The sequence below is a fragment of the Phacochoerus africanus genome, chromosome 4, assembly GCF_016906955.1.
Source record: "Phacochoerus africanus isolate WHEZ1 chromosome 4, ROS_Pafr_v1, whole genome shotgun sequence".
NCBI classification, from domain to species: domain Eukaryota; kingdom Metazoa; phylum Chordata; class Mammalia; order Artiodactyla; family Suidae; genus Phacochoerus; species Phacochoerus africanus.
Window position 1 is genome coordinate 88,077,236 of NC_062547.1, and position 26,799 is coordinate 88,104,034.

Consider the following 26,799-nt stretch of genomic DNA (forward strand, 5'->3'; position numbering starts at 1 on the left):
CAGATGCAGCTCAGATCCTGCGTTGCTGTGGCTCTGGCATAGGCCGGCGGCTACAGCTCCGATTGGACCCCTAGCCTGGGAACCTCCATATGCCATGGGAGCGGCCCCAGAAAAGGCAAAAAGACAAAAAAAAAAAAAGATCAGATTGATGATCAAATATGTTAGCATTTTAAAGTCCACACTAAATCAGAGAATCCAAAAGAACTATTTTGAGAGGAGATTCTGAATAATACCTAATGATAGGAAGGAACTCAAAGGCTAAATCAACAAATAGTAATGGTCTTGAATGGAAATAACTACCACAAGCAAGTTGCAGGTTGGTTATATTTGGTCATTGGGACTGAGGCTTAGAGAGAGCTGAGAGGGAGAAGTTGCTCTTTTTCCACTATAAGCCTCTGTACAGTTTTCACTTTTAAGTATATACTTATATTATTGTAAAGAATTTAAGATTTCGTAAAATTCTGAGGCAAAGTTACTGAGGTATTTCCTTGCAAAGAGGGTTATGATAAAGTAGAATAAAAATATTAATGTTACTTCTGAATATATAAAAGAAACCACCAGAGAATGTACACTGATGTAAGACTACATTAGGTACTACATAATCAGATTGCCTGTTTCTTTATGATAGTTAGAGTGTGTCTTTGACCTATTAAAATGATTGAGCATAAGGATGGATGGACCCAAGATGAGCTAGTAGCATACATACTATCAGTGATAAACTTCTTTAACTGGAATATATTAGTTGTTTGATCATCAGGAAATGTTTCTTGAATGAGGCCTCTATTGTGGCAAACTATAAAGTTCTTTTGGGGGGTCTGGCAAAGAGAAGTTGGGTGCCTTCTTTGGGAATTAGTTGTATTCTGACTCTTTGCTAATGTCTAGGATTTATTTCATGCTGCCTCAGGTCCTTACAATACTTTTAGAGGACTGAAAAATAATTTGATTTAAATAATTTTAAGTAACCTGGGATAGTTACGGTTCTGATTTCAACATAGCAAAGAAAAAGTATTTTAAAAGTATAAGCTTTCACAGAATAAAGTTTAATGTGAAAAGGGGGGGCAGCTTTGTTTGCTTCTTAGGGCTGCACCTGCAGCATGTGGAAGTTCCCAGGCTAGGGGTTGAATTGGAGCTATAGCTGCGCACCTACAGCGCACCTACAGCAATGCATCCGAGCTGCATCTACAACCTACACCACATCTCACACGGCAATGCTTGATGTGCAGCCCACCAAACAAGGCCAGGGATCGAACCCACATCCTCATGGGTGCTAGTCAGATTCGTTTCTGCTGCGCCACAATGGGAACTCCCCTAAAGAGTATTTTTTATTAAAGTTTTAAAATTAACCCTGACAACTCAGTTTCATCTTAAAAAATTTATTTTTTAGGATGATTAATGTCTTTAATAAGAATTTTAAATAGAGAAGTTCCCATTGTGGCTCAGCAGAAACAAACCCGAGTCATATCCATGAGGATGCATGTTCGATCCCTGGCCTTGCTCAGTGGGCTAGGATCCAGCATTGCCAAGAGCTGCTGCATAAGTCGCAAACACAGCTCGGACCTGGAATTGCTGTGGCTGTGGTGTAGGCTGGCAGCTGCAGCTCTGATTCGACTCCTAGCCTGGGAACCTCCATATGTAGCATGTGTGGCTCTAGAAAAAAAAAGAAATTTAAATAGAATCTAAAATGCTGTTGAATTGTATTTTAGAGCTGTTATAGGTAATTTATCATAGTGGTAGGATTTGAATGTTTATCTCTGAGTATGTAATCAGTGGAATCTAAGACTTTCAATTTTTTACTATCACGTTGTCTTAATAACTCAATGTTTCTTTAAAAAATCATTACCAATAGCTGTGTATGATCGAATGCGAGCAGATCAGAAGAAATTTGGTAAAGCATCATGGGCAGCAGCTGCTGAACGTATGGAAAAACTTCAGTATGCAGTTTCTAAGGAGACTCTGCAGATGATGAGAGCTAAAGAAATATGTTTGGAACAGAGGAAACATGCACTAAAGGAAGAGGTAATAAAAACCAATACATGTTTTAAATGATTTTTATTTTTTTCCATTATAGTTGGTTTACAGTGTTCTGTTAATTTTCTACTATACAGCAAAGTGACCCAGTCACACATATATTTATACATTCTTTTTCTCACATTATCTTCCATCATGCTCCATCATAAGTGACTAGATCTAGTTCCCAGTGCTATACAGCAGGATCTCATTGCTTATCCATTCCAAAGGCAATAGTTTGCATCTATTAAGAAAATACATTTTTCAAAGGCAGTTGTTAATTTTGCACTTTCTCCATGAGATGATGATAACTTTCACAGTGGGACCTGTGATAGAAGAATTAGACACCTGTGGCATTTTCGCAGCATCCCAGAGTGACTGTAAACAGCAATGCACTGTTAAGACAAAAGGAGCATTCATTTTCCTATGTCCTCTCCAGCCCACCCCACAACTAGGCTTCCACCAGTCTTATTTTCTCTCTCTGTAGATTGGCTATTCTAGACATTTCCTATAAGTTGAATCAGAAAAGATGCTCCCCCCGCCCACATACAGGGTAATGTTTTCAAGGTTCATCTGTATTATAGCATGCATCATTGCTTAATTTACTTTTTTTTTTGCCAAATGATGCACTTTATGGTTATACCATGTTTTCTGCATTCATCAGTTGGTGAACATTTGGGGTCTTTCTATTTTTGAAGCTATGAATAAAGCTGCTGTGAACATTTGCGTGTAAGGTTTTCATTTACCTTGGTGTAAACTGGAGTGAAATGCTCTTTAGCCTATTGAGTAACTTCCAGACTGTTTTCCAAAGCAGCTATAACTTTTACATTGCTACCAGCAGTATAGAAGGGACGGAACTTCTCCACATCTTTCTTTACATTATTGCTAATACCGATACTAGTACACTATTATAGGCATCCTGGTTGGTGTGAAGTGGTATTTCATTGTGGTTTTGATGTGCTTTCTCTGATGCCAGTGGTGTTGAGTATCTTTTGTGCTTATGGGCCACTTACACATCTTCTTTGAAGAAATGTCTTTAGATCTTTTGCCCATTTTTTTTTCCTCTCTTTTTTGGCTTTCCTGTGGCATATGGAATTCCTGGATCAGGGATCGGCTCTGAGCCGCAGTTGTGACCTAAGCTGCGGCTGCAGCAGTGCTGGATCCTTAACCCACTCTGCCAGGCCAGGATCGAATCTGTGTCCCCATGCTCCCAAGATGTCACCGATCCCATTGCACCACAGTGGGGACTCCTGAATTAGGTTTTTTAAATTATAGAGTTGAAAGAGTTCTCTACATATTCCAGATACAGGTCTTTTATCAGATAGGTGATTTGCAAATATTTGCTCCCATTCTGTGGATTGACGATACTGGCTTTTAAAAACATTGAATATCATGTATTTGTAAAAGTACATTTTAGTCTCTAGAGAAGGACAAAATGTCATTGCTGCTTTTATTAATACAGCTTTATGTAAAATACATTGCTCTATCAGTGTGCATATGCTTGTGGAACTCTTGTTTAAAGAAATAGTGTATGAGGTAACCTATAATAATATATCATGGCTATGATCTAGAAAGATCTTTTGGTTAATTTTAAGCTGCAGTTCTATTTTCCCCTTAGATTTTCTTATTTTATACTATTGTTGAAGGTAAAATTGAAACTTGTTCTGGAACTGTTCACACTTTATTCAGAATCTGTTCACAAATTTCAGTTCTATCTCATGTACCCTGGAGACATTTCCACTTGAATCTTCTTTTCTAGTTAGCTTTCTCCTTTTTTATTATTAGCTGTCTGGAATCTTCTTAAGTTCTAGAATTTTAAAACTTGAAATGCTAGCATTTTATTGCTCTTGCTAGCATTTTATTGCCTCTGAAGTAGAGGGCCACTCTATCTTAATCACATTAACTAGCTTTATTTTAACCAGATTGAATTGTACCAACAACATAGGATGACTAAAAGAGCAGCTGAGGGTAAGATTTCTGACTAGTTGCTGTTGCAGGAACATTGTTTTTACTGGAATTGGTCTCCAGTGGTAGAGGAAGGGCAAGGCTGAAATGGGCCAGAGAGTCTGGGATGATTATCTATGGGGTCATTTTCCCTGGGTTTAACCCAGTACATTAATGGTCTGTTTTTAATGTTCTGGATTGTGTTTGAATTCTTCAAAGGATTGGTAAGACTGTCATTTAGTCTTTCTTGCCAGGTTTATGCTTGTTGAGTGATATAGTATATGCTTTGTGCTGTATATATATATGTGTGTGTGTGTGTATATATATATATATATCTGTGATGATGACTGCATTAGTTTTGTTAATGTTTATTTAACGTGACCACACGACTCATGAGAAACAGACCAAATGTGATTTATTAAGCCCATCCCAAACAAATACCTTGATGGTGAGTACTTTATAATACAGTACTAACCCTGTGGTTTAACTTATGGCGAGACTTTTGTTCTTTCGGAAAAATGTTGATATGTTATATCTCCTTAGGTTATTTTAAAAATAAAAAGACTTCATTCTGATGTGACTGTTTACTTGCCATGAAATTTGCCATGGGTGTAATGCTAAACTTCAAATAATTTCTAAATTAATGCTGAAATATAATATCATCTAGGAAAGCAAAATTCTATTAGACTTAAAAATATTTTTTAGGAGTTCCCATCATGACTCAGCAGTTAACAAATCTGACTAGCAGCCATGAGGGCACAGGTTCGATCCCTGGCCTTGCTCGGTGGTTTAAGGATCCTGCCTTGCATGAGCTGTGGTGTAGGTTGCCATTGTGGCTTGGATCCCACGTTGCTGTGGTTCTGGTGTACGTGGGTGGCTACAACTCAAATAGGACCCCTAGCCTGGGAACATCCATATGCGGCCCTAAAAAAAAAAAAAAAGGAGTTCCCATCGTGGCACAGTGGAAACAAATCCAACTAGGAACCATGAGGTTGTGGATTCAATCCCTGGCCTCGCTCAGTGGGTTAAGGATCTGGCATTGCCATGAGCTGTGGTGTAGGTTTCAGGCTCTGCTCGGATCTGGCATTGCTGTGTCTGTGGCGTAGGTTGTCAGCTGTAGCTCCAGTTAGACCCCTAGCCTGGGAACCTCCATGTGCTGTGGGTGCAGCCTTAAAAAAAAAAGACAGAAGACAAAAAACAAACAAACAAAATACACATTTTTTAAGCTACACTGGAGTAAGTACTATTCCTTTTAATCTATCTCGTTTTTAACTGTGTCTTGATTATAGTCCTTCTCATCCCTTTTAGGTCACAGACTCATCCCTTTACAAATTTGAAAGCCGGGAACACTGTACTCAGAAAAAAAGCACACACAGCTTTGTACACAGATTTCGTAGATTCTTAAATCATCTGTACCTGAGCCTCTGGTCTCAGATTGTCCACTTGCTTCATGGATTTATCCTGTCTGATTTGTATTTACTTCTAATCATAATTTGATTTCTTGCTTTTTCCAACTAGATACGTTCTTATTTATCCAGTGACAACGCTGGATCCTTAACCCACTGTACCACAGGGGAACTCCTTTTTATTTTCAATGCAGATGCAGAGTTTGCAGGGCGGTACAGAAGCCATAGCTCGATTGGATCAGTTAGAAGCTGATTATTATGATTTGCAACTTCAGTTATATGAAGTGCAGTTTGAAATCCTGAAGTGTGAAGAGTTGCTATTGACAGCACAACTGGAAAGTATCAAAAGACTTATATCAGGTATGATGTGCATCTAACCACATATGTTTACAAAAATACATATGAATGAATGATGTAATTTCCTCATGTATTTTTTTGCCTACATAGGGGAGAAGGTATATGGACACAAGCTATATTTCTTCTGTTGAAACTAAAAGTCTTAGTATAAAGTTAAACAAGTGGTTCAGGAGATGTAGCAGTACAACTATGTTACTACCTTTGTAAAATACTTTGTAAATAATTTTGCTGCTTCATCCAGAATCTGTATCTCAGAATTTGTATTTGGTAGACAGGGGTCATGGCATTTTACATTGAGCACTTAACTGTGTGTCAGACATCGCTAAACACTTTTCACACATTGCCCTGTGAGGTGTGTTTCCTAATAATCACTGTTTTACAAAGAAACTCGAAGAGGTAATGGCTCTGCCTGAGGTTACAGAATCAGCAAATGGATCAGAACCCTGTTCTGTCTGGCTCCATAGCCCATGCTCTTAACTACTCCCCCTCTTTGCTACTTTGTAACAGAAAAGAGAGATGAAGTAGTATACTATGATACTTATGAAAGCATGGAGGCCATGCTGGAGAAGGAGGAGATGGCAGCATCTGTGCATTTACAGAGAGAAGAGCTACAGAAACTTCAACAGAAAGCCCGCCAGCTGGAGGCAAGACGTGGACGGGTTTCAGCCAAGAAGGCATACCTCAGAAATAAAAAGGTATAACAGGTTACCTTGTTGAATATAGAACTTTAATATTACATCTTACTTTTATTCATTACTCAATCATTGACCCATATTTTATAATTCTAACCCAATTTGTCAATAATACTTAGATATCTTTTAAAACTAAGTAAGAGTTACCTGTTTTTTTTCCATAGTTGGGGCATTATATAGTTGTCTGGGAATTACCCACTTAAATACATCAGAACAGTCAGTGGTGATGTGCTGTTTGCCTCAGCCACCCCAAAGGTGATTCTGCTTGGGTTGACTACAAGACTCCATGTAATGCAATTCCTATTGCCTTTTTATTTAAGGAGGCCAGGAATGCTCTACAATTAAGTAAATTAGTTCTGACCTCAGTCTTCAAGGACATTTTTATTTATGTCTGCCAAAAGGTGTCTATCAATTTAATCCATATTCTTTACTCTTCATTCTTACATTAGTCTAACGTGATTAAGGGAAGGTAGGGGAATACCACAAATAGATTCTGTCCATTTGTACCAGCAGCCTCTGATCTGCTGTAGCGTATCACACCTTACAGCCATGGGTTTCTAAATGATCTTGCCCTCTGCCCTGCCCTCCCCTCTCCCTGCCCCCAAGTCCAACAACTGTAGAGGGAAGGAGTGACAGAAGAAGGCTGGAAATACAGGAATTTAGACACACTTCTAAAAAGAAAGATAATGGGAATTCCCATCGTGGCACAGCGGAAATGAATCCGACTAGGAACCATGAGGTTGAGGGTTTGATCCCTGGCCTTGCTCAGTGGATTAAGGATCTGGCATTGCCATGAGTTGTGGTGTAGGTCGCGGATGCGGCTTGGATCCTATGTTGCTACGGCTGTGGTGTAGGTTGGCAGCTTTAACTCTGATTAGACCCCTAGCCTGGGAACCTCCATGTGCCGGGAGTGCAGCCCTAAAAAGCAAAATAAATAATAGATAACGAGAAGATAAACCATACAGTGACAAAAGATACAATAGAATATCATACCCAGTAGATCTCTATTAGTTAAATCATGTCCTGCCTCTCCCCTTGAAAGACCAAAGATGGTTTCTGGCTGTGCCATGAGGACTTGCGGTCTATGCCTTGTGATTAAACTTTTCAAGAAGAATAATAGAAGTAACATTGTATGCATACATACTTATATGTATCTTCTTTAATTCTCCCAGTGGCTGAAAAGCATTCTCCTACCTCATTTGGTGGCAAATTCAGACCTGAACAAATATGCAAATATGAAGTTACCAATTTCTTTATGCTACTTACTTTGACTATATATTCACTGGAAAGGAATAAGTAATACACTTATTAGGATGTTGCTTCAGATCCTCCTGGAGTTACTGGGCAATAAACAGCATGTGCAACATATCACCTTTTTTAACGTCAAAAAATGTTAATTTCCAAACATACCTGGCCTCTGTTCTAGATAAGGAATTGTAGACAAGAATCTTCATTTTATAACCAAGGGAACTAAGGCTTCCAGTCATTAATCACCCAAGGAAAAAGCAGCTGGTAATGGTCAAAGAGAGGATTCTTTTTTTTGTGTGTTTTTTTTTTTTTTTTGCTGTTTCTTGGGCCGCTCCTGCGGCATATGGAGGTTCCCAGGCTAGGGGTCAAATCGAAGTTGTAGATGCCAGCCTATGCCAGAGCCACAGCAACTCGGGATCCGAGCCGCATCTGCGACCTACACCACAGTTCACTGCAACGCTGGGTCCTTAACCCACTGAGCAAGGGCAGGGACTGAACCTGCAACCTCATGGTTCCTAGTCGGACTCGTTAACCACTGCGCCACGATGAGAACTCCCAAAGAGAGGATTCTATCCTAGGTCTGTGTGACTTAGAAGCCTGAGTCATCATATCACTATATCATGCCATTTTCTCCCTTGAAGACTCCCCTGGACAGGTTCATTTCATGATCAATACTTGTTAGGCAACAGAGTTAACCAAGAGTGGGTGAAGATAGGAAGGAGATAAAAGAGATGCTTTAAAAAACAGCTTCCTAACTTAAAAGGTCATTCATTATATGACTTGTATCAGGTTAGAAGAGTGATCTTTTGGTGTAGCTTTGATAGTGTTGGAAACTAATGGTAATCCTTTTATCCAGAAGGACTCAGAGGAGATGATGGCTCAGTGTGGTGCTGCAAGAAAGCTGCTAGATGATAAAATTACTTTGTAAAGAGGATGTATCTCCTACTTAATATTATTTTCATGTGATTAGAATTAGCATACCTGTAGCATACTATTACCATACTTCCTAGTTTTTAAGGTCTCCTTAGCTCTGAAGTCTGTGACCAGGAGAGTCAGATTTCGTAGTATTGCTTAAACCAGTCTAGGCAAAATCATGTTCTTTAATTCATCAGAGATGACTTACGAAACTAATTTTTTTTTTCTTTTTGGTCATGCCTTTAGCATATCTGAGCCATGGATCAAATCCTCACCATAGCAGTGACCCAAGCCACTGCAATGATAATGCCAAGTCCTTAACCCACCATGCCACCAGGGAACACCCCAAAATGAGTATTACCATACTCATATTCAAAGAGTATGGTAATGCATGGAATCTTCTGGCCACAGTCTTCAGAGTAGAAAGAGACTACCCCTTTTGCTCTACTCTGCCCTCATCCATTCCCTTCCAAAAAAGGGGGGAAATCAGGAATCCTAGAGATGTTAAATAGTTTAACAGAAGAGTCTTTTAAGATTCTGATTATTTGGCTTATGCTGCTTGAGTATTCCAGATGAGAAACCAGAGGTGGCTTACTTGATACTTTGCTGGGTAGATGTATGTTAAGATTAAAGTTTGACTTAAGTAAATTTTGGAGTCTTTTAAGTTTCACTTATACTGAAGTACGTTTCATGTATTTATAGGAAATTTGTATTGCAAAACACAATGAAAAATTCCAGCAGCGCCTTCAGAGTGAAGATGAATATAGAACCCACCACACAGTACAACTCGTAAGTTTGCACTCTTAAAGTCTTAGAATAAAACTTTGAATTTTACATACCTCAAAGTGAATAAAATTTATAAGAGAAGAATGTTATAGATAGATGGTAACATTAGGTCACTGTACAATCATCCCTTAGTATCCGCTGGGAAATTGGTTCCAGGACACCTCCTCCTCAGTATCAGAATCTGGATGCTCCAGGCCCTTCTGTAAAATGGCAGAGTACTTGAATTCAGTCTACACACATCTTTGTATTTGTTTAAGTCATCTCTAGTTACTTATAATACCTTATACAATGTAAATGCTATGAAACTAATTGCCAATAGGCAGATTCTCCTTTTGTGAAACTTCTGTGCTTCTGTGTTTTTTCCCTCTGAGTGTTTTCAGTCCGAAGTTGTTTGAATCTGAGGATGTGGAACTTGCAGATACAGATGGCCAACTTCATTGTGCTATATATGTTCTGGTGGTTTTGCCAAATACATAATGACATGAAATCACCATACAGTAATATACTGAAAATTTTTACTGCTCTGACAATTCCATGCTCCCCCTATTTATAAATTTTGGCAACCACTGATCTTTTTTTTATAATTATTATAGTTGATTTTCAGTGTTCTGTCAATTTCTGCTGTACAGCAGAGTGACCCTGTCATACCTATACATTTTGTTCTTCACATTATCATCCATCATGTTATATATCACAAGTGACAAGATACAGTTCACTGTGCTATACAGCAGGATCTCATTGCTTATTCCACTCCAGATGCAATAGTTTGCATCTACTAACCCCAAGCTCCCAGTCCATTCCATTGCCTCCCCACCAGCAACCACAAGTCTGTTCCCCCGTCCATGAGTCTGTTTCTTTTCTGTAGATAGGTTCATTTGTGCCGTATATTAGATTCCAGATATAAATGATATCATGGGGTATTTGTCTTTCTGTTTCTGACCTCATCCAGTATGAGAGTCTCTAGTTCCATCCATGTTGTGGCAAATGGCATTATTCTTTTTTATGACTGAGTGGCATTCCGCTGTGTTTATGTATATCTTCTTTATTTATCTGTGGATGGATATGTAGGTTGTTTCCAAGTCTTGACTATTGTGAATAGTATTGCAGTGAACATAGGGATGCATGTATCTTTTGAAATGAAAGTTTTGTTTGGATATATGCCCAGAAGTGGGATTGCTGGATCATATGGTAGTTCTGTATTTAGTTTTCTGAGATACCTCCACACTGTTTTCCATGATGGTTGTACCAATTTATATTCCCAACAACAGCGAAGGAGGGGTACCTTTTCCGCACATCCACTCCAGCATTTGTTATTTGTTGACTTGTGTCTTTTTTGGATTTTTTGTTTTTGTTTTTTGTCTTTGAGGGATGCACCCATGGCATATGGAAGGTCCCAGTTTAGGGGTTTAATCAGAGCTGTAGCCACTGACCTACACCACAGCCGCAGCAACGCCAGATCTGAGCAGAGTCTGCTACCTACACCACAGCTCATGGCAACATCAGGACCTTAACCCACTGAGTGAGGTCAGGAATCGAATCTGCATCCTCATGGATGCTAGTCAGATTATTTTCACTGAGCCACAATGGGAACACCTGTTGACTTGTTACCATTCTGACCAGTGTGAGGTGGTATCTCATTGTAGTTTTGATTTGCATTTCTCTAGTGATGTTGAACATCTTTTCATGTGCCTGTTGGCCATCTGTATATCTTCTTTGGAGAAATATCCATTCAGGTCTTCTGCCCATTTTTCAATTGGGTTGTTTGGTTGTTTTGTTTTTGTTTTTGTTTGTTTTTTTTGTTTTGTTTTGTTTTTTGGTGTTTTTTTTTTTGCTGTTTAATTTTATAAGTTACTGGTATATTTTGGAGATAAAGTCCTTGTCAGTTGCATTGTTTGAAACTGTTTTCTCCCATTCCTAGGTTGTCTTTTTTTTTTCTTAATAGTTTCCTTTGCTGCACAAAAGCTTTTAAGTTTGATTAGGTCTCATTGGTTTATTTTTGTTTTTATTTTATTGCCTTAGGAGACTGACCCAAGAAAACATTTGTATGGTTGATGTCAGAGAATGTTTTGCCTATGTTCTTTTCTAGGAGTTTGGTGGTGTCTTGTCTTATGTTTAAGTCTTTAAGACACTTTGAGTTTATTTTTGTGCGTGATACAAGGGTGTGTTCTAGCTTCATTTTTTTAAATGCAGCTGTCCAGTTTTCCCAACTGAACAGATCTGAGCTGAGTCTGAGACCTTACTGAAGAGTCTTCCCCATTTTATATTCTTGCCTCCTTTGTTGAACATTAATTGACCCTAGGTGTCTGGGTTTATTTCTGGGTTCTCTGTTCTGTTTCATTGGTCTGTATGTCTGTTTTGGTACCAGTACCACACTGACTTGATTACTGTAGCTTTGAAATATTATCTGAAGTCTGAGAGAGTTATGCCTCCTGCTTGGTTTTTGTTCCTCAGGATTGCCTTGGCAATTCTAGGTCTTTTATGGCTCCATATAAATTTTTGTTCTAGTTCTCTGAAAAATGTTGTGGGTAATTTGATAGAAATTGCTTTGAATCTCTAGACTGCTTTTGGTAGTATGGCCATTTGAATGGTATTAATTCTTCCAATCCAGGAGCATGGAGTATCTTTCCATTTCTTTGCATCCTCTTTAATTTCCTTGATTCATGTTTTGTAGTTTTCCTGATACAAGTCTTTCACCTCCTTGGTCAGGTTTATTCCTAGGTATTTAATTTTTGGGGTGCTATTTTACAAGGTATTGTGCAAGGTATTGTATTTTTATATTCCTTTTCTAATATTTCATTGTTGGTATACAGAAATGCAATCAATTTCTGAATATCCATCTTGTATCCTGCTGCTTTGCTGAATTCATTGATCAGTTTGAATAGTTTTTGTGTGGAGTCCTTAGGGTTTTCTATATATAGTGTCATGTCCTTTGCATAGAGGGACAGTTTTACCTCTTCTCTTCAGTTTAGATAACCTTTTATTTCTTTTGTTTGCCCCATTGCTGTGGCTAGGACTTCCAATACTATGTTGAATAAAAAGTGTTATAAGTGGACATCCTTGCCTTGTTCCAGATTTGAGTAGAAAGGCTTTCAGCTTTTCTTCATTGAGTATTATATTGGCTGTGGGTTTGTCATAAATGGCTATTATTATTATTACCCATTTTGGTAAAGTTTTTATTGTGAATGAATGTTGGACTTTGTCAAATGCTTTTTCTGCATCTTTTGAGATGATCATGTGGTTTTTTGCTTTTCTTAATGTGGTGTATGATGTTGATTGATTTACATATGTTGAACCATCCTGTGAACTTGGGATGAATCCCACTTGGTTGTGGTATGTGATCTTTTTTATATGTTGTTGGATTCAGTTGGCTAAAATTTTGTTAGGTATTTTTGCATCGATATTAAAGATATTGGCCTATAATTTCCTCTTTTGGTTGTATCTTTGTCTGGTCTTGGTATTAGGATGATCGTGGCTTCATAGAAGGTCTTTGGGATTATTCCTTCTCCTTCAACCTTTTGGAAAAGTTTAAGAAGGATGGGTATGAGTTCCTCTTTGTATGTTTGTTAGAATTCGTGTCTGAAGCCCTCTGATCCTGGACTTTTGTTTGTACAGAGTATTTTTATTGCATATTCAATTTCATTGGTAGTGATTGGTCTGTTCAATTGATCCATCTCTTCTTGATTCAGTTTTGGCAGGCTGTCTCTAGAAAGTTGTCCATTTCGTCTAGTTTGTCAGATTTGTTGGCATGTAATTGTTCATAGTATTCCCTTACGGTTTTTTGTATTTCTGCAGTATCTGTTGAGACGTCTCCTTTTTCATTTCTTATTATATTTGAGTTCTTTCTTTCCTCATAGTTGGTCAGTCTGGCCAGAGGTTTGTTAATTTTTTATAATGATTTTTTTATAGCTGATTTACAGTGTTCTGTCAATTTTCTGCTGCACAGCAAGGTGACCCAGTCGTACATACATGTATAGATTCTTTTTTTTTTCTCACATTATCATGCTCCATCACAAGTGACCACACATAATTCCCAGTGCTATACAGCAGGATTCCATTGCTTATCCATTCCAAAGGCTGTAGTTTGCATCTATTAACCCCAAATTCCCAGGCCTTCCTACTCCCTTCCCCTCCCTCTTGGCAACCACAAGTCTGTTCTCCATGGACATGATTTTCTTTTTTGTGGAAAGGTTCATTTGTGCCCTATATTAGGTTCCAGATATAAGTGAAATCATATGGCATTTGTCTTTCTCTTTCTGACTTACTTCACTTAGTATGAGAGTCTCTAGTTCCATCCATGTTGCTGCAAATGGCATTCTTGTGTTCTTTTTTATGGCTGAGTAGTATGCCATTATGTATAGGTACCACATCTTAATCCAATTGTCTGTCGATAGACATTTAGGTTGTTTCCATGTCTTGGCTATTGGGAATAGTGCTTCAAAGAACATGTGGTTGCATGTGCCTTTTTCAAGGAAGTCTTGCCCAGATATATGCCCAAGAGAGGAATTGCTGGGTCATATGGTAGTTCTATGTATAGTTTTCTAAGGTACCTCCATACTGTTTTCCATAGTGGTTGTACCAATTTACATTCCCACCAACAGTGTAGGAAGGTTCCCTTTTCTCCACACCTTCTCCAACATTTGTTATTTGTGGACTTATGAATGATGGCCATTCTGACTGTTGTGAGGTGGTACCTCACTGTAGTTTTGATTTGCTTTTCTCTAATAATCAAGGATGTTGAGCATTTTTTCATGTGCTTGTTGGCCATCTGTATATCTTCTTTGAAGAAATGTCTGTTCAGGTCTTTTGCCCATTTTTCAATTGGGTTGTTGGCTTTTTTGCTGTTGAGTTATGTAAGTTGTATAGTTGAGAGATTAAGCCCTTGTCAGTTGCATTATTTGAAACTATTTTCTCCCATTCTATAAGTTGTCTTTTTGGTTTTTTTTTATGGTTTCCTTTGCTGTGCAAAAGCTTGTCAGTTTGATTATGTCCCAGTGGTTTAGGTTTGTTAATTTCATTTACCCTTTCAAAGAACCAGCTCTTGGTTTTATTGATTTTTTTTTCTATTGTTTTTTGAATTTCTATTTTATTGATTTCCTCTCTGATCTTTATGATTTCCTTCTGCTGACTTCAGGTGTTCTTTGTTTTTATTTTGTTTTGTTTTTTCCTTTTTCTAGTTCTGTTAGGTGGTAGGTTAAGTTGTTGATATGAGATTTTTCTTCTTTTCTGAGGAAGACCTGTATCACTCTGAACTTCCTTCTAAGAACTGCTTTTGTGGCATCCCATAGATTTTGAAGGGTTGTGTTTTCATTATCATTTGTCTTGAGGTATTTTTAAATTTTCTTTTGATTTCCTCATTGCCCCATTGATTTATTTAGTAGCATGTTTAGTTTCCATGTAGTCACTTTTTTCTCATTTCTTTTCCCGTGATTGATTTCTAGTTTCTTGCCAGTGTGGTCAGAGAAGATATTTGCAATAATTTCTGTACCCTTAAAATTGTTGAGATTAGTTTTGTGCCCTAGTATGTGGACACTCTTTGAGAATGTTCAGTGTGCACTTGAATGTGTTTTCTGTTTTTTTTAGATGTGATGTCCTGAAAATGTCAGTTAAGTCCAACTTTTCTATTGTGTAATTTAGGATCTCTGTAGCCTTATTGATCTTCTGTCTGGAGGATCTGTCCATTGATATGAGTGGGGTGTTAAATTCTCCTACTATTATGGTATTCCGATCAGTTTCTCCTTTTATGTATGTTAGTATTTGTTGTATGTATTTGGGTACTCCCATATTAGGAGTATATGTATTGACAAGTATAATATCCTCTTCTTGAATGGGTCCTTCTGTCAGTAAATAGTGTTCCTCCTTGTCTTCCTTTATGGCCTTTGTTTTAAAATCTATTTTGTCTGATAGTATTGCAACTCCTGCTTTCTTGTCTTGTCCATTCGTATAAAATTTTCCATCCTCTCACTTTCAGTTTTTATGAGTCTTTTGTCCTAAGGTGAGTATCTTATAGGCATCATATTGTAGGCTTTTGTTTTTTTATCCACTCTGCCACTCTGTATCTTTTGATTGGAGCATTCAGTCCATTGACCTTTAAGGTAATTATTGATAAATATGCATTTATTGCCATTTTAAATGTTGTTTTCCAGTTGAGTCTATGTTTCTCCTTTGTTCCTTTCCTTTTTTGGTTGAGTGATTTCCTCTCCTTTTCTTTCCTTTTTTTTTTTTTTTTTTTTGCTTTTTAGGGCCACACCCACATCATATGGAAGTTCCCAGGCTATGGGTTGAATCAGAGCTACAGCTTCTGGCCTGTGCCACAGCTGCAGCAGCATGAGATCTGAGCTACATCTGTGACATACACCACAGCTCATGACCACACTGGATCCTTGACCCACTGAGTGAGGTCAGGGATCAAACTTGCATCTTCATGTATACTAGTCAGATCCATTGCCACTGCACCACAGCGGGAACTACTGGATGGTTTCCTTTTATTTTATGCTTGTGTCCTCTTCTTTTCAGTGTTTGTGAAGGTATTGTTTGGTTTTGATTTGTGGTTGCCCTGTTTTTAAAGTGTGTAACCCCTTCCTATGTCTTCTTGATTTAGTCTGCTAGTCATATAGGTTCAAACACATTAAAAAAAAAAAAAAAAAAAAGCCTAGGTTTTCCTACTTTCCTTCCCCACATTTCATTACTTCAAAGTGTTTTTTGAACATCTTCATGTTTATTCTTTTGCTCTTCCTTGTTTTATCATTGCTTTTATATACAGTAGGGTTTTTTTTCCCTTTTTTTGTCTTTTTTTTTTTTTGCTATTTCTTGGGCCGCTCCCGCGGCATATGGAGGTTCCCAGGCTAGGGGTCGAATCGGAGCTGTAGCCACGGCCTACGCCAGAGCCACAGCAACACAGGATCCGAGCCGCATCTGCAACCTACACCACAGCTCACGGCAACGCCGGATCCTTAACCCACTGAGCAAGGGCAGGGACTGAACCCGCAACCTCATGGTTCCTAGTCGGATTCGTTAACCACTGTGCCACGACGGGAACTCCTTTTTTTTCCCTTTTAGATCTGTATACTACCTTATTTAAGTGATTGCTTTCCAGTTGGTTTCCTCCATCTTAATTCTTTTTACTTTTTTATTTAGAGGAGCCCTTTTAGAATGGGTTTAGTATTGCTGTACTCTTTTAGTTTTTGTTTGTTGGAGAAATTCTTTATTTCTCCTTGCATTTTAAATGATACTCTTGCTGGGTAGAGTATTCTAGGTTGCACATTTTTCCCATTTAGAAATTTGAATATATCTTGCCACTCTCTTCTGGCCTGTAGTGTTTCTGTAGAGAAACCAGCTGATACCCTTATGAGGGTTCCCTTATAATTAACCCTTTGGTTTTCTCTTGTTGCTTTTAGAATCCTCTCTTTAACTTTTGCCATTCTTATTGTAGTGTGACTTGGTGTGGGCCTGTTTGGGTTCAACTTGTTTGGGGCCCTCTCTGCTTCCTATATCTTGATAATCTGTTTCCTTTACATTTGGAAAGTTGTCAGTCATAATTTCTTCAAATATATTTTCAATCCCCTTTTCTTTTTCTTATTCTGGAATCCCTATTATGCATAGATTGGACCACTTTATATTGTCCCATAGATCTCTTATATTGCTTTCATTTTTTTTTCATATGGTTTTCTGTCTGGTGTCCTGATTGAGTGATTTCCATTAGTCTATCTTCCAAGTCACTAATTCATTCCTCTGCATTATTCATTCTGCTCTTCAGTGCCTTTAACTCAACTCACATTTCTGCAAATGATTTTCTAATTTTTCTTGGCTCCTCCTTACATTTTCTAGTTCCTTTCTGAAGTAATCTGCACTACTGTTCATATCTGCTCTTAATTCCTTTAGTATTTTCACTATCTCCTTTTTGAACTCTGTCAGACTGCAGAGGTCTGTTTCACCATTTGCTCCTTAAGGGGAATTTTCCTGTTATTTTCACTGGGAATAGTATGGTTCCTGAGCTTCTTCATGTTGCTTATATTTTTCTTATTCTGTGAGTTTAGGGAAAACAACTCCTGTAGTCTTGGAGGACTCTATATGCAAGAGCACCCCTGGGTATTTTGTGAGGGCTTACTGTTTATTTTTGGCATAAGGGCTGCTTTGGTGTCTCTTTTCTCAGTACGTGCAGGCTGTTATCCCCATGATAGGGTGCTGAGTATGCTTCCAGGGAGATGGAGGCAGTGAGCAGGCCTAGTAGCCAGTGTCTGGTTGCTGGGTCCTTTACAGTGGCAAGGACCTGCCGGGAGGTCAGACAGGGTGCTCCTAGTTGCAATGCCCTGGGATGTGACAGTGATCCTCAGGCATGTGTAGGCGGTGCCCACAGTGTTTGGCAGCGGCAGCAGCAGGGCGTGTGCATTCCCAAGGAAGTGAGAGCAACAATGGGTGGTGCTCAGTTGTAGTGCCCTCGTCTGTGCCAGCCTGAGGTGACTGGGGGCGCAGGTGGTGACTGTTCACTGACCCCTAGTGGTGGTGGGCCACACCTACCTCTGGTGTCTGAGATGACTGCTGTGGTTTGCCCCTGCTGCCTGTAGAGCACACAAGATGCAACATGTTGTGCTTAGCCCATGCAAGAGGTGTGCAGCCACCCATATCCTGTGCCGGAGGTGCCCCACCCTCTGAGAGTCCATGTGTGCTCAGGGTAAAATATTTTATGGCAGTCCACCCCTCCCCTTCTCACCCTCCACCAGTGGTACCTTGTTTCTCCTGTGGGCCCAGACCTCCTCCTGGGTTCCCTCGGCTGTGGTTCTCCATTCCCCAGCCCATGGCATACTGCTCCCTAGCCCCTCAGGCTGTCTCCACATAGCCAACCATAGTCCTCTCCCAGGAACTGACCTCCAGAGCCTGAGTCTCAGTGTCCAGCCCCCACCCGAGTGTCTCAGGCTGTGGTGTCTTAGGATGTGGTATCGATGGTCTTTGGGGCTCTCTCTCTGCTTTGCCCTCTTCAGTCCAGCTGCTGTGCTTTTCTCCGAGGACTGGAGGTCTCTGCATCTCAGTTGGTCTCCCCATCAGTTAGGTGGCTTCCCAGGGTATGGGTCCCTTTCCTCTTTCACAGCTCCCTTTCAGGAGTGCTAGTCCTGTCCTGATTGCTTTCTCTCTCTCTTTTTTCCTTTTCCAACCAGTTATGTGGAGGGTTTCTTGCCCTTTTTGGAGATTTAAGGTCTTCTGCCAGTGTTTAGCAGATGTTTTGTGTAAGTCGTTCTACATGTAGATGGGGTTTTTGATGCGTTAGGGGGAGAAGGTGAGTGCCATGTCTTACTCCTCTACCATATTGATCCCTTCAGCATCCACTGGTCTTCTATTTTGCCTTTTCCCAGAATGTCTAATTGTAATCATACAGTATGTAGTCTTTTCATATTGGCGTATTTAACTTGTAATGTGCACTTAGATTCCTCCATGTATTTTCATGGCATGGTAGCTTATTTTCTTTAGCACTTCATTGTCTGGATGTACCACAGTTTATTTACCAATTCACCTAGTGGAGGACATCTTTGTTGGTTCCAAGTTTTGACAATTATGAATAAAGCTGATAATGTCTTGTGCACATTAAGTTTTCAACTCTTTGGGGTAAATAGCAAAGAGCATGATTGCTGGATTTTTGGGGGGGCGGGGGGGGGAAGTATGCTTGCCTTGTAGGAAACTAACTACCATTTTGTATCCCCACTAGCAATGAGTTCAGAGTTCATCCACATCCTCACCAGCATTTAGTGGTGTTGGTGTTTTGATTTTAGCCATTCTTATAAGTGTGTAGTGTTATCTCTTAGTTTTTTTGGTTTTGTTTTGTTTTTTGTCTTTTTTAGGGCTGCACCCACGGCATGTGGAAGTTCCCAGGCTAGGGGTCGAATTGGAGCTGCAGCTGCCAGCCTACACCACAGCCACAGTCATGCCAGATCCTTAACGCACTGAGTGAGCCCAGGGATCGAATTCACATACTCACAGATACTAGTCAGGTTTGTTACCTCTGAACCATGACAGGAACTCCCTCTCATAGTTATTTAATTTGCAGTTTCCTAATGGTGTATGATGTTGAGCATATTCTCACAATGTTTATCTACCATCTTGTACCTCTTCTTCAGTGATATATGTTCATTTTTATTTATTTATTTATTTTTTGTCTTTTTGCTATTTCTTTGGGCCGCTCCCGTGGCATATGGAGGTACCCAGGCTAGGGGTCGAATCGGAGCTGTAGCCACTGGCCTACGCCAGAGCCACAGCAACGAGGGATCCAAGCCGTGTCTGCAACCTACACCACAGCTCACGGCAACGCCGGATCATTAACCCACTGAGCAAGCGTGGGGACCGAACCCGCAACCTCATGGTTCCTAGTCGGATTCGTTAACCACTGTGCCACAACGGGAACTCCAGTATGTTCATTTTTAAATTAGGTCACTTGTTTTCTTATTGTTGAGTTTTTGAAGGAGGTATTTGTACATTCTGGATAACAGCCACTTTCAGATATGTCTATTGCAAATACCTTTTCCCAGTCTGTGGCTTGCCTTGTCATTCCTTGACAGTATCTCTTGCAGAGCAGAGTTTTTCATTTGAATAAAGTTCCATTTATCAGTTCCTTGTTTCATAGACCTTTGGCATTGTATCTAAAAAGTCATCACCAAACCCAAAGTCATCCAGTTTTTCTCTTGTGTTATGCTTCAGGAGCTTCATAGTTTTACATTTTACATTTTGGTCTGTGATCTATTTTGAGTTAATATTTGTGAAGGGTGTAAGACTAAACTTTTTCCTGTCTTCTATTTTAAATGTGGATGCCTAGTTACTGTAGCACCATTTGCATTTGCTGAAAAGACTACCATTTCTCCATTGACTTTCCTTTACTCCTTGTTAAGGACCAGTTGATTATATTTATGTGGGCCTTCTTCTGTTCTGTTGTTCTAGGTTTTATTACCTCTCCAAGTGAACTTTCAAATCAGTTTGTTGATAAACACAAACAACAAATAAACAGCTGAGGGGTTCCCATTGTGGCTCAGCAGTAATGAACCCAACTAGTATGCATGAGGATGTGGGCTCAATCCCTGGCCTCGCTCAGTGGGTTCAGGATCTGGCTTTGCTGTGAGCCGTGGTGTAGGTCGCAGACATGGCTTAGCTCTGGTGTTGCTATGGCTGTGGTTTAGGCTGGCATTTGCAGCTCTGATTCGACCCCTGGCCTAGAAACTTCCATATGCCACGAGTGCTGCCCTAAAAAGACAAAAAAAATAAATAGCTGACATTTTGCTTATGATTGCATTGAATCTGTAGACAAGTTGGGAATAATTGATACCTGTTGAGCCTTCTCATATGTGAACAAAGACTATTGCTTCACTTAGTTCTTTCTTTTATAAGAGTTATAGTTTGCCTTATAGATCTTGTATACATTGTATTAGAGTTGTAGCATTATCTGTCTTCTTTTTTTTTTGAGGGGGTGGTAATGTAAAAGGTTTTAATTTCAAGTTCCGGTGTTTCAATGCTGTTATATTAGGAGGCAGTTGATTTATGTGTCAGCTTGTATCCTGCCGCCTTGCTTTAAATTGCTTATTAGTGCTAGTAGTTTTTTTGGTGCTGCTTTCATATTTTCTAAAGACAGTCATGTCATATACAAATAAAGGCAGCTTAGTTCTTTTGTAGCAATCTGAATACCTCTTATTTGTTCTTCTTATTCCATTAGCTAGGACTTCCAGTACGGTGCTAAAAAGGAGTGGTGAGAGGAAGCTTCTTTGTCTTTTCCTGGTCTTCGTAGGAAGCTTTTTAATTTGTTGTGATTAAGTATGATGTTAGCTCTGTAGGGTTTTTGTAGTTGTCCTTTATCAAGTTGAGAAAGTTCCCCTTTAGTTACAGTTTGGTGAGATCATTTGTTCACTTTTTTTAAAAAGTGCATTTAAACCCATCTACGCCCTCTATTGCTATATCTCATCATGCCTGCAATATACTACCCTTGTAGTAACTTTTTCAGACACATGTCTTAGATTAGTCCACACCAGTAATTTATATTTCATTAGTAGCACAAATACTGACATGACCATATCACTCTATATTTAAAATTTTTCTTTTTTAAGTGGCACAGTAAACTACCCATAAGCTGAAAGTAAGAATCTTATGTCTTTAAATCAAACATTAAAATAAGAGGAATGAAGGAAGTTCCCTGTAGCACAGTGGGTTGAGGATCTGGCGTGGTCACTGCCGTGGCTTGGTTTCAGTCCTTGGCTTGGAAACTTCCACATGCTTCAGGCATGGCCAAAAATTGAGGAAATTGACACTTGAGGGAATCTCAAAGATAATGTCATCTGCCATATAATTTTGCCTAATACTAGCTTGGGTGAAATACTTCATGTAGGAAGAATGAATCCATTATCTATTCTTTAACATGCAAAGCTAGAAGAAAATGAACGTTGGGTTTGATAAAAATAAATCATTGTTTTTTTTCTTTTTCTTTTCTTTTTTTTGGTCTTTTCTAGGGCTGCACCCGCGGCATGTGGAGGTTCCCAGGCTAGGGGTCTAATCGGAGCTGTAGCCACCAGCCTACACCACAGCCACAGCAACGCAGAATCCGAGCCATGTCTGCGACCTACACCACAGCTCACGGCAACACTGGATGCTTAACCCACTGAGTGAGGCCAGGGATTGAACCCACAACCTCATCTTCCCTAGTCGGATTCATTAACCACTGAGCCATGACAGGAACTCCAAATTATTGTTTTTCAAATCTAGTTTTAAACCACACACACACTTATAGAAAAGAATACAACTCATAAGTGTTTAATTTTCACAAGATAAACATACACATGCAACCAGCAACCAGGCAATAAACAGAATGTTAGAAACTCAAAACACCATGTGTCACCAGTAAGTACCTTTACCCCCAAAAGGTAAATGATCTTCATTAAATGACTCTCTCCCAGATAGCAAAGGAGGATGTGTGGGGGGAACTGATATTCAACCCAGGCCTGTGTGTTTCTTGCTATTATGCTCTTAAATACAATAGTATGCTCTGTGAAAAGCCCATACAAGCTAATCAGTTCATGTTTCAAGTCTGAAACTTTTTTCTCTTTCCACTTGGCATCTTTTAGATCGTAGTAAGGTCTAACTGTGGATATACCAACTGACAGACCAGCAATATGACTAATCACTTTTATTCCTGAACTTCATATTTGACTATTTATGTAATACGTTTAGAGATGCAGATTCACTGTTTGAAAACGCTGAGTATCTCTTAGATTACTGTTTTATTTCTCAAGTACTATATCCATTAGATAATGTGCTCTTTATTTTTTTCTTTTTTAGGGCTGCACTCGCAGCATATGGAAGTTCCCAGGCTAGGGGTCAAATCTGAGTTATAGTTGCCGGCCTACGCCACAGCAACACAGGATCTGAGCTATGTCTGTGACCTACACCACAGCTCATGGCAGTGCCACATCCTTGACCCACTGAGCGAGGCCCGCATCTTCTGGATACTAGTCAGGTTTGTTTCCACTGAGCTGCAGTGAGAACTCCAATAATGTACTCTTAAGTATAGAAAAATCTCTTCATCTCAGTGAGTGCTACTCTACAAGCCTTAGGAATCTCCTTTGTCCCCTGAGTATCATGGTATGTATCCCATCCAGTGTGAAGCTGAAAGCTCACTCAGAATTCCAGGGGATTTTACCAGATGTACATATAAGACTTTTTTCCTTTCCTTCTGTTGGCTCAGCTTGGAGAGCTGCACATTCCAGCTGTGTGAATGGAACTGAGTATAGAGTAGGGATGAGAAATTGGGATAAGTTCCTGCCTCACTGTGTCTTTGAGCCATTCTGAGCTTTCCTCTCTAAATGAGGGATCTCCACAGGACCTTTATGTTGTTTAAATGAAGAGCTCAGGTCATGTCTTAATTTCCCATCTGGAAAGCTTTAGGATTATATAGCAATCTGGGGCTGTTACTGAGATGCCTGACTTTGTATCTGTTTTGCCTTTGCAAATTCATAGACCCTCCCAGTGAGAAATCTCTAACGGGAAGAGATCTATCTTCTTGACCTGTCGTAAGAAGAGTTGCAAGAATGTTCATCTTTGTTCTCCCTTGTCCCACCCTGACCATGTGTCCAAGGGGCTGATAAACATAGAAGGTTTCCAGTCCACCTCACCAAGACAAAACCGATCCATAATTACATCCCTTTGGGCAGCTGCTTGGCCATTTTGCTGCTCTTCAATACATTCCCTAATTGGCAGCTACATATTAGTCATCTTCAGTAGTATGGTTGTCAAAAACACAACTCCTATTCTTTATCCCCCTGCTAAGAACTACTTTTTTTTTTTTTTTTTTTTAATTTATGTTTTATTTTTTGGCCGAGGCATGTGGAAGTTCCAAGGCCAGGGATAGAACCCAAGCCACAGCAGCAACCCAAGCCACTGCAGTAATAACAATGGACCCTTAACCCACTGAGCCACCAAGAACGCTGAGAACCACTTTCTTTCCTTTGGAAAGAGGAATTTAAACTTGGCCAGCCTTGAGTGGGTGGTAGAACTATTAATCCAGCTTGGGAATACAAAATGAAAGAGGTTTGAGACTGGGAAATGGGTGGGAAAAAAATGATATGAAGTATTAAGACACTTAAATTTGTGGCAAGAGGAATAGATTCCGTAATAGAATACCACCAGGCTTAACCCATATATAATTTTTTTTTACTTTTTTTTACTTTTTTTTTTCTTTTTTGCTTTTTTAGGGCCACACCCACAGCATATGGAAGTTCCCAGGCTAGGAGTCAAATCAGAGCTACTGGCTTAAGCCACAGCATCGCCAGATCCGAGCCGCATCTGCAGCCTACACCATAGCTCACAGCAACACTGTATCCCTTTAACCCACTGAGAGAGTCCAGGGATTGAACTCGCATCCTCATGGTTGCTAGTCTAGTTCATTGCCACTGAGCCACAACAGGAACTCCCCCATATATAAATTAGTGACCAAGTAGTTATTTTTTTATTTTAATGTCAACTATTTGAGTTAACGGCTTGTGGCAGCTGCAAGTATTGCAGACTAAGCCATGGGAGTTCTGTAGTGGTGCAGTGAGTTAAGGATCTGGCATTGGCACTGCTGCGGCTTGGGTTCCATCCCTGGTCTGGGAATTTCCACATGCAGTGGGTGCTACCAAAATAAAATTGTTTAAGCTAAAACCCCCAAAGATGAAACATTTTTTAGTTTAGAGAAAATATTTTACTTTATAAACAGTCTTTAATTGGGAGTAGATGCAAAAAGCCAAACAGCAATATCATTTCTGTTGAAAAACTGCTAATGTTTCATGCCATAAAACACTGCTAATGCATCATTGTTTGGAGTGATCCAGTTTATAATATTGGGAAAACTTTTCTTTTTACTATTAATGATAAAATTAATAGGACACATAATGGAATTACTATTTTTTTTTTTTTTAACCAGAAAAGAGAAAAGTTACATGAAGAAGAAGAAAGAAAAAGTGCCTGGGTTAGCCAAGAAAGACAGAAAACACTGGATAGACTTCGAACCTTTAAACAGGTAATGAAAATATGATCAGTGTAATATTTTTCATTGCTTTTTTTTTCTATTTTTTTATTCAGTGAATTTATCACATCTGTAGTTGTATAAAGACCATTGCAATCCAATTTCTTTTTAAACAGTTACATATATATTCCAATTGTTAGATTTATTTGTATGAGGAAAACTCAGTTTTCTCTTTGTTATTTAGAAAACAGTTACAGTCATGACAGTCCTTTTTAATTGAATCCTAGCTTAGCTCTGAACCTCAGAGCTATAGGTCAGGACCACTAGGAAGCCTAGATTCTTTTGAGTTTATTATAACATTAGTTATAATGGATATAACTATCCATTTCAAGCATGCGGGTGGGTGGGCATGGGGTCCTTAAACAAAGATAAGCCTTATATTAAGAAATATTGTGCTAGAAAATGCATTATGCTACGTTTTACCATAGAAAAGAATGAGAGTTCTGTGTATCAACAAATTTTATTTCCAACAAATTTTATTCTTTCTCCTCTTTCATCATAAGATGCATATATTGTTTTCAGAGCTTTTTAAAATGCCATGTAACCTCTTTAAAAAGAATATTAGTGTTAGTGTTTTTATCAGCAAGCACTTGGAAATGTATTAAGAAACTAAGAATAGTTTTTTAAGCTTTCTGCATACTAATAGCAGGTATTTGACATGATTTGTTTTGTATTTTACATTGCTGTTTTTGTATTTAAATGAGTAATTTTGTTCACTAAAATTTTTTTTTCGCGTAATTCTGAATAGTTAACTTCTTAATTGAATAAGAGGGGGCAAAGGTTTGATGATGATTATTTGAAAGGTCTTACATTTTTGTATTTAGGTTCTCTATATTTTATCTGAAAAGTCAAAAAGCCTATTTTAATATAACCTAACCAGCTAAATTTAATTTTGGATTTTTTAGAGGTACCCAGGCCAAGTCATACTTAAATCAACGAGATTGCGACTTGCTCATGCAAGAAGAAGAAGTGCAGCCAGTCCCGTGTCCTGTGAAGACCAGTGCCACTCTCTGCCAGGAGCTCCACAGGTAGAGAAAAGTGAGGAAGTGGAGGAAGGAAAAGGCAAGCTCCGGTCGTCACAGACAACAGAAGCTCAGAGCCTCACACAACTTGAAGATAATTCATTAGCACAACTTGAAGCCACTTTATTACCTCTCAGTGGTGTTACCTCTGAACTGCCTCCCACTGTATCGCTTCCTCTTTTAAATAATATTGACCTTAAATCAGGTTCTGTTAGTGTAGATCCACTGCCACCACCTCTTCCTCCAACACCTCCCCCACCGCCTCCACCTCCCCCTCCCCCACCGCCACCACCTCTGCCTGTTGGTAAGGACAGCACCCCAGAGACACTGGAGAAAGGTCTGCCCAGAGTAGGGGGCAATGAGAAGAGGATTCCGAAGTCTGCTAGTGCCCCCTCAGCACACCTCTTTGACAGCAGCCAGCTGGTTAGCGCCAGGAAGAAGCTCAAAAAGACGGCTGAAGGTTTGCAGAGGAGAAGAGGTAAGTTAAAAAAGGGATAGTTCTGTGTTCAGCTGTTGACTGAATGAGGCATAGAATCAAAGGACTCTTTATTTCTTAGGACATTACAAAGCTTTTTAAACACTTTATTTTTGGAATTATTTGATAGCAGACAGGTTTTCAAAGGTCTTAGCATGACAGAATTCCCACCAGTCCACGTTAGCAAATGCGTACAGACACAGAAATGTGTACCTTCTTGAGCTCTTAGGCATGTTTTTAAAATTATATCTTCTGACTTAATCTATTTGGCAATAAAAATTAGTTGGCTCCTTTTGTGTTAGAATCTGATTTTAAATCTCAGAAATGCAAGAAAGCTGTTTACATCAGAAAAGGCAAGGCATCTGATCAGGATAACATTGGTAGACCCATGTAGCATTTGGCCACATATTTATTGAGGATTTTGGCA

The 26,799-nt window shown here is 39.3% G+C and overlaps 1 protein-coding gene across 2 annotated transcripts in view; it reads left to right on the top strand.

Annotated features, from left to right (window-relative positions):
* JMY (junction mediating and regulatory protein, p53 cofactor) overlaps positions 1-26,799 on the top strand; it is a 73,799-nt gene that overhangs the window by 37,363 nt on the left and 9,637 nt on the right. For both annotated transcript variants that reach the window (XM_047778174.1, XM_047778175.1), the window contains exons 4-9: positions 1,847-2,016; positions 5,552-5,717; positions 6,222-6,409; positions 9,272-9,358; positions 24,774-24,869; positions 25,781-26,375. In XM_047778174.1, the coding sequence (XP_047634130.1) occupies positions 1,847-2,016; positions 5,552-5,717; positions 6,222-6,409; positions 9,272-9,358; positions 24,774-24,869; positions 25,781-26,375 (1,302 nt within the window). The remainder of the gene's footprint in view (positions 1-1,846; positions 2,017-5,551; positions 5,718-6,221; positions 6,410-9,271; positions 9,359-24,773; positions 24,870-25,780; positions 26,376-26,799) is intronic.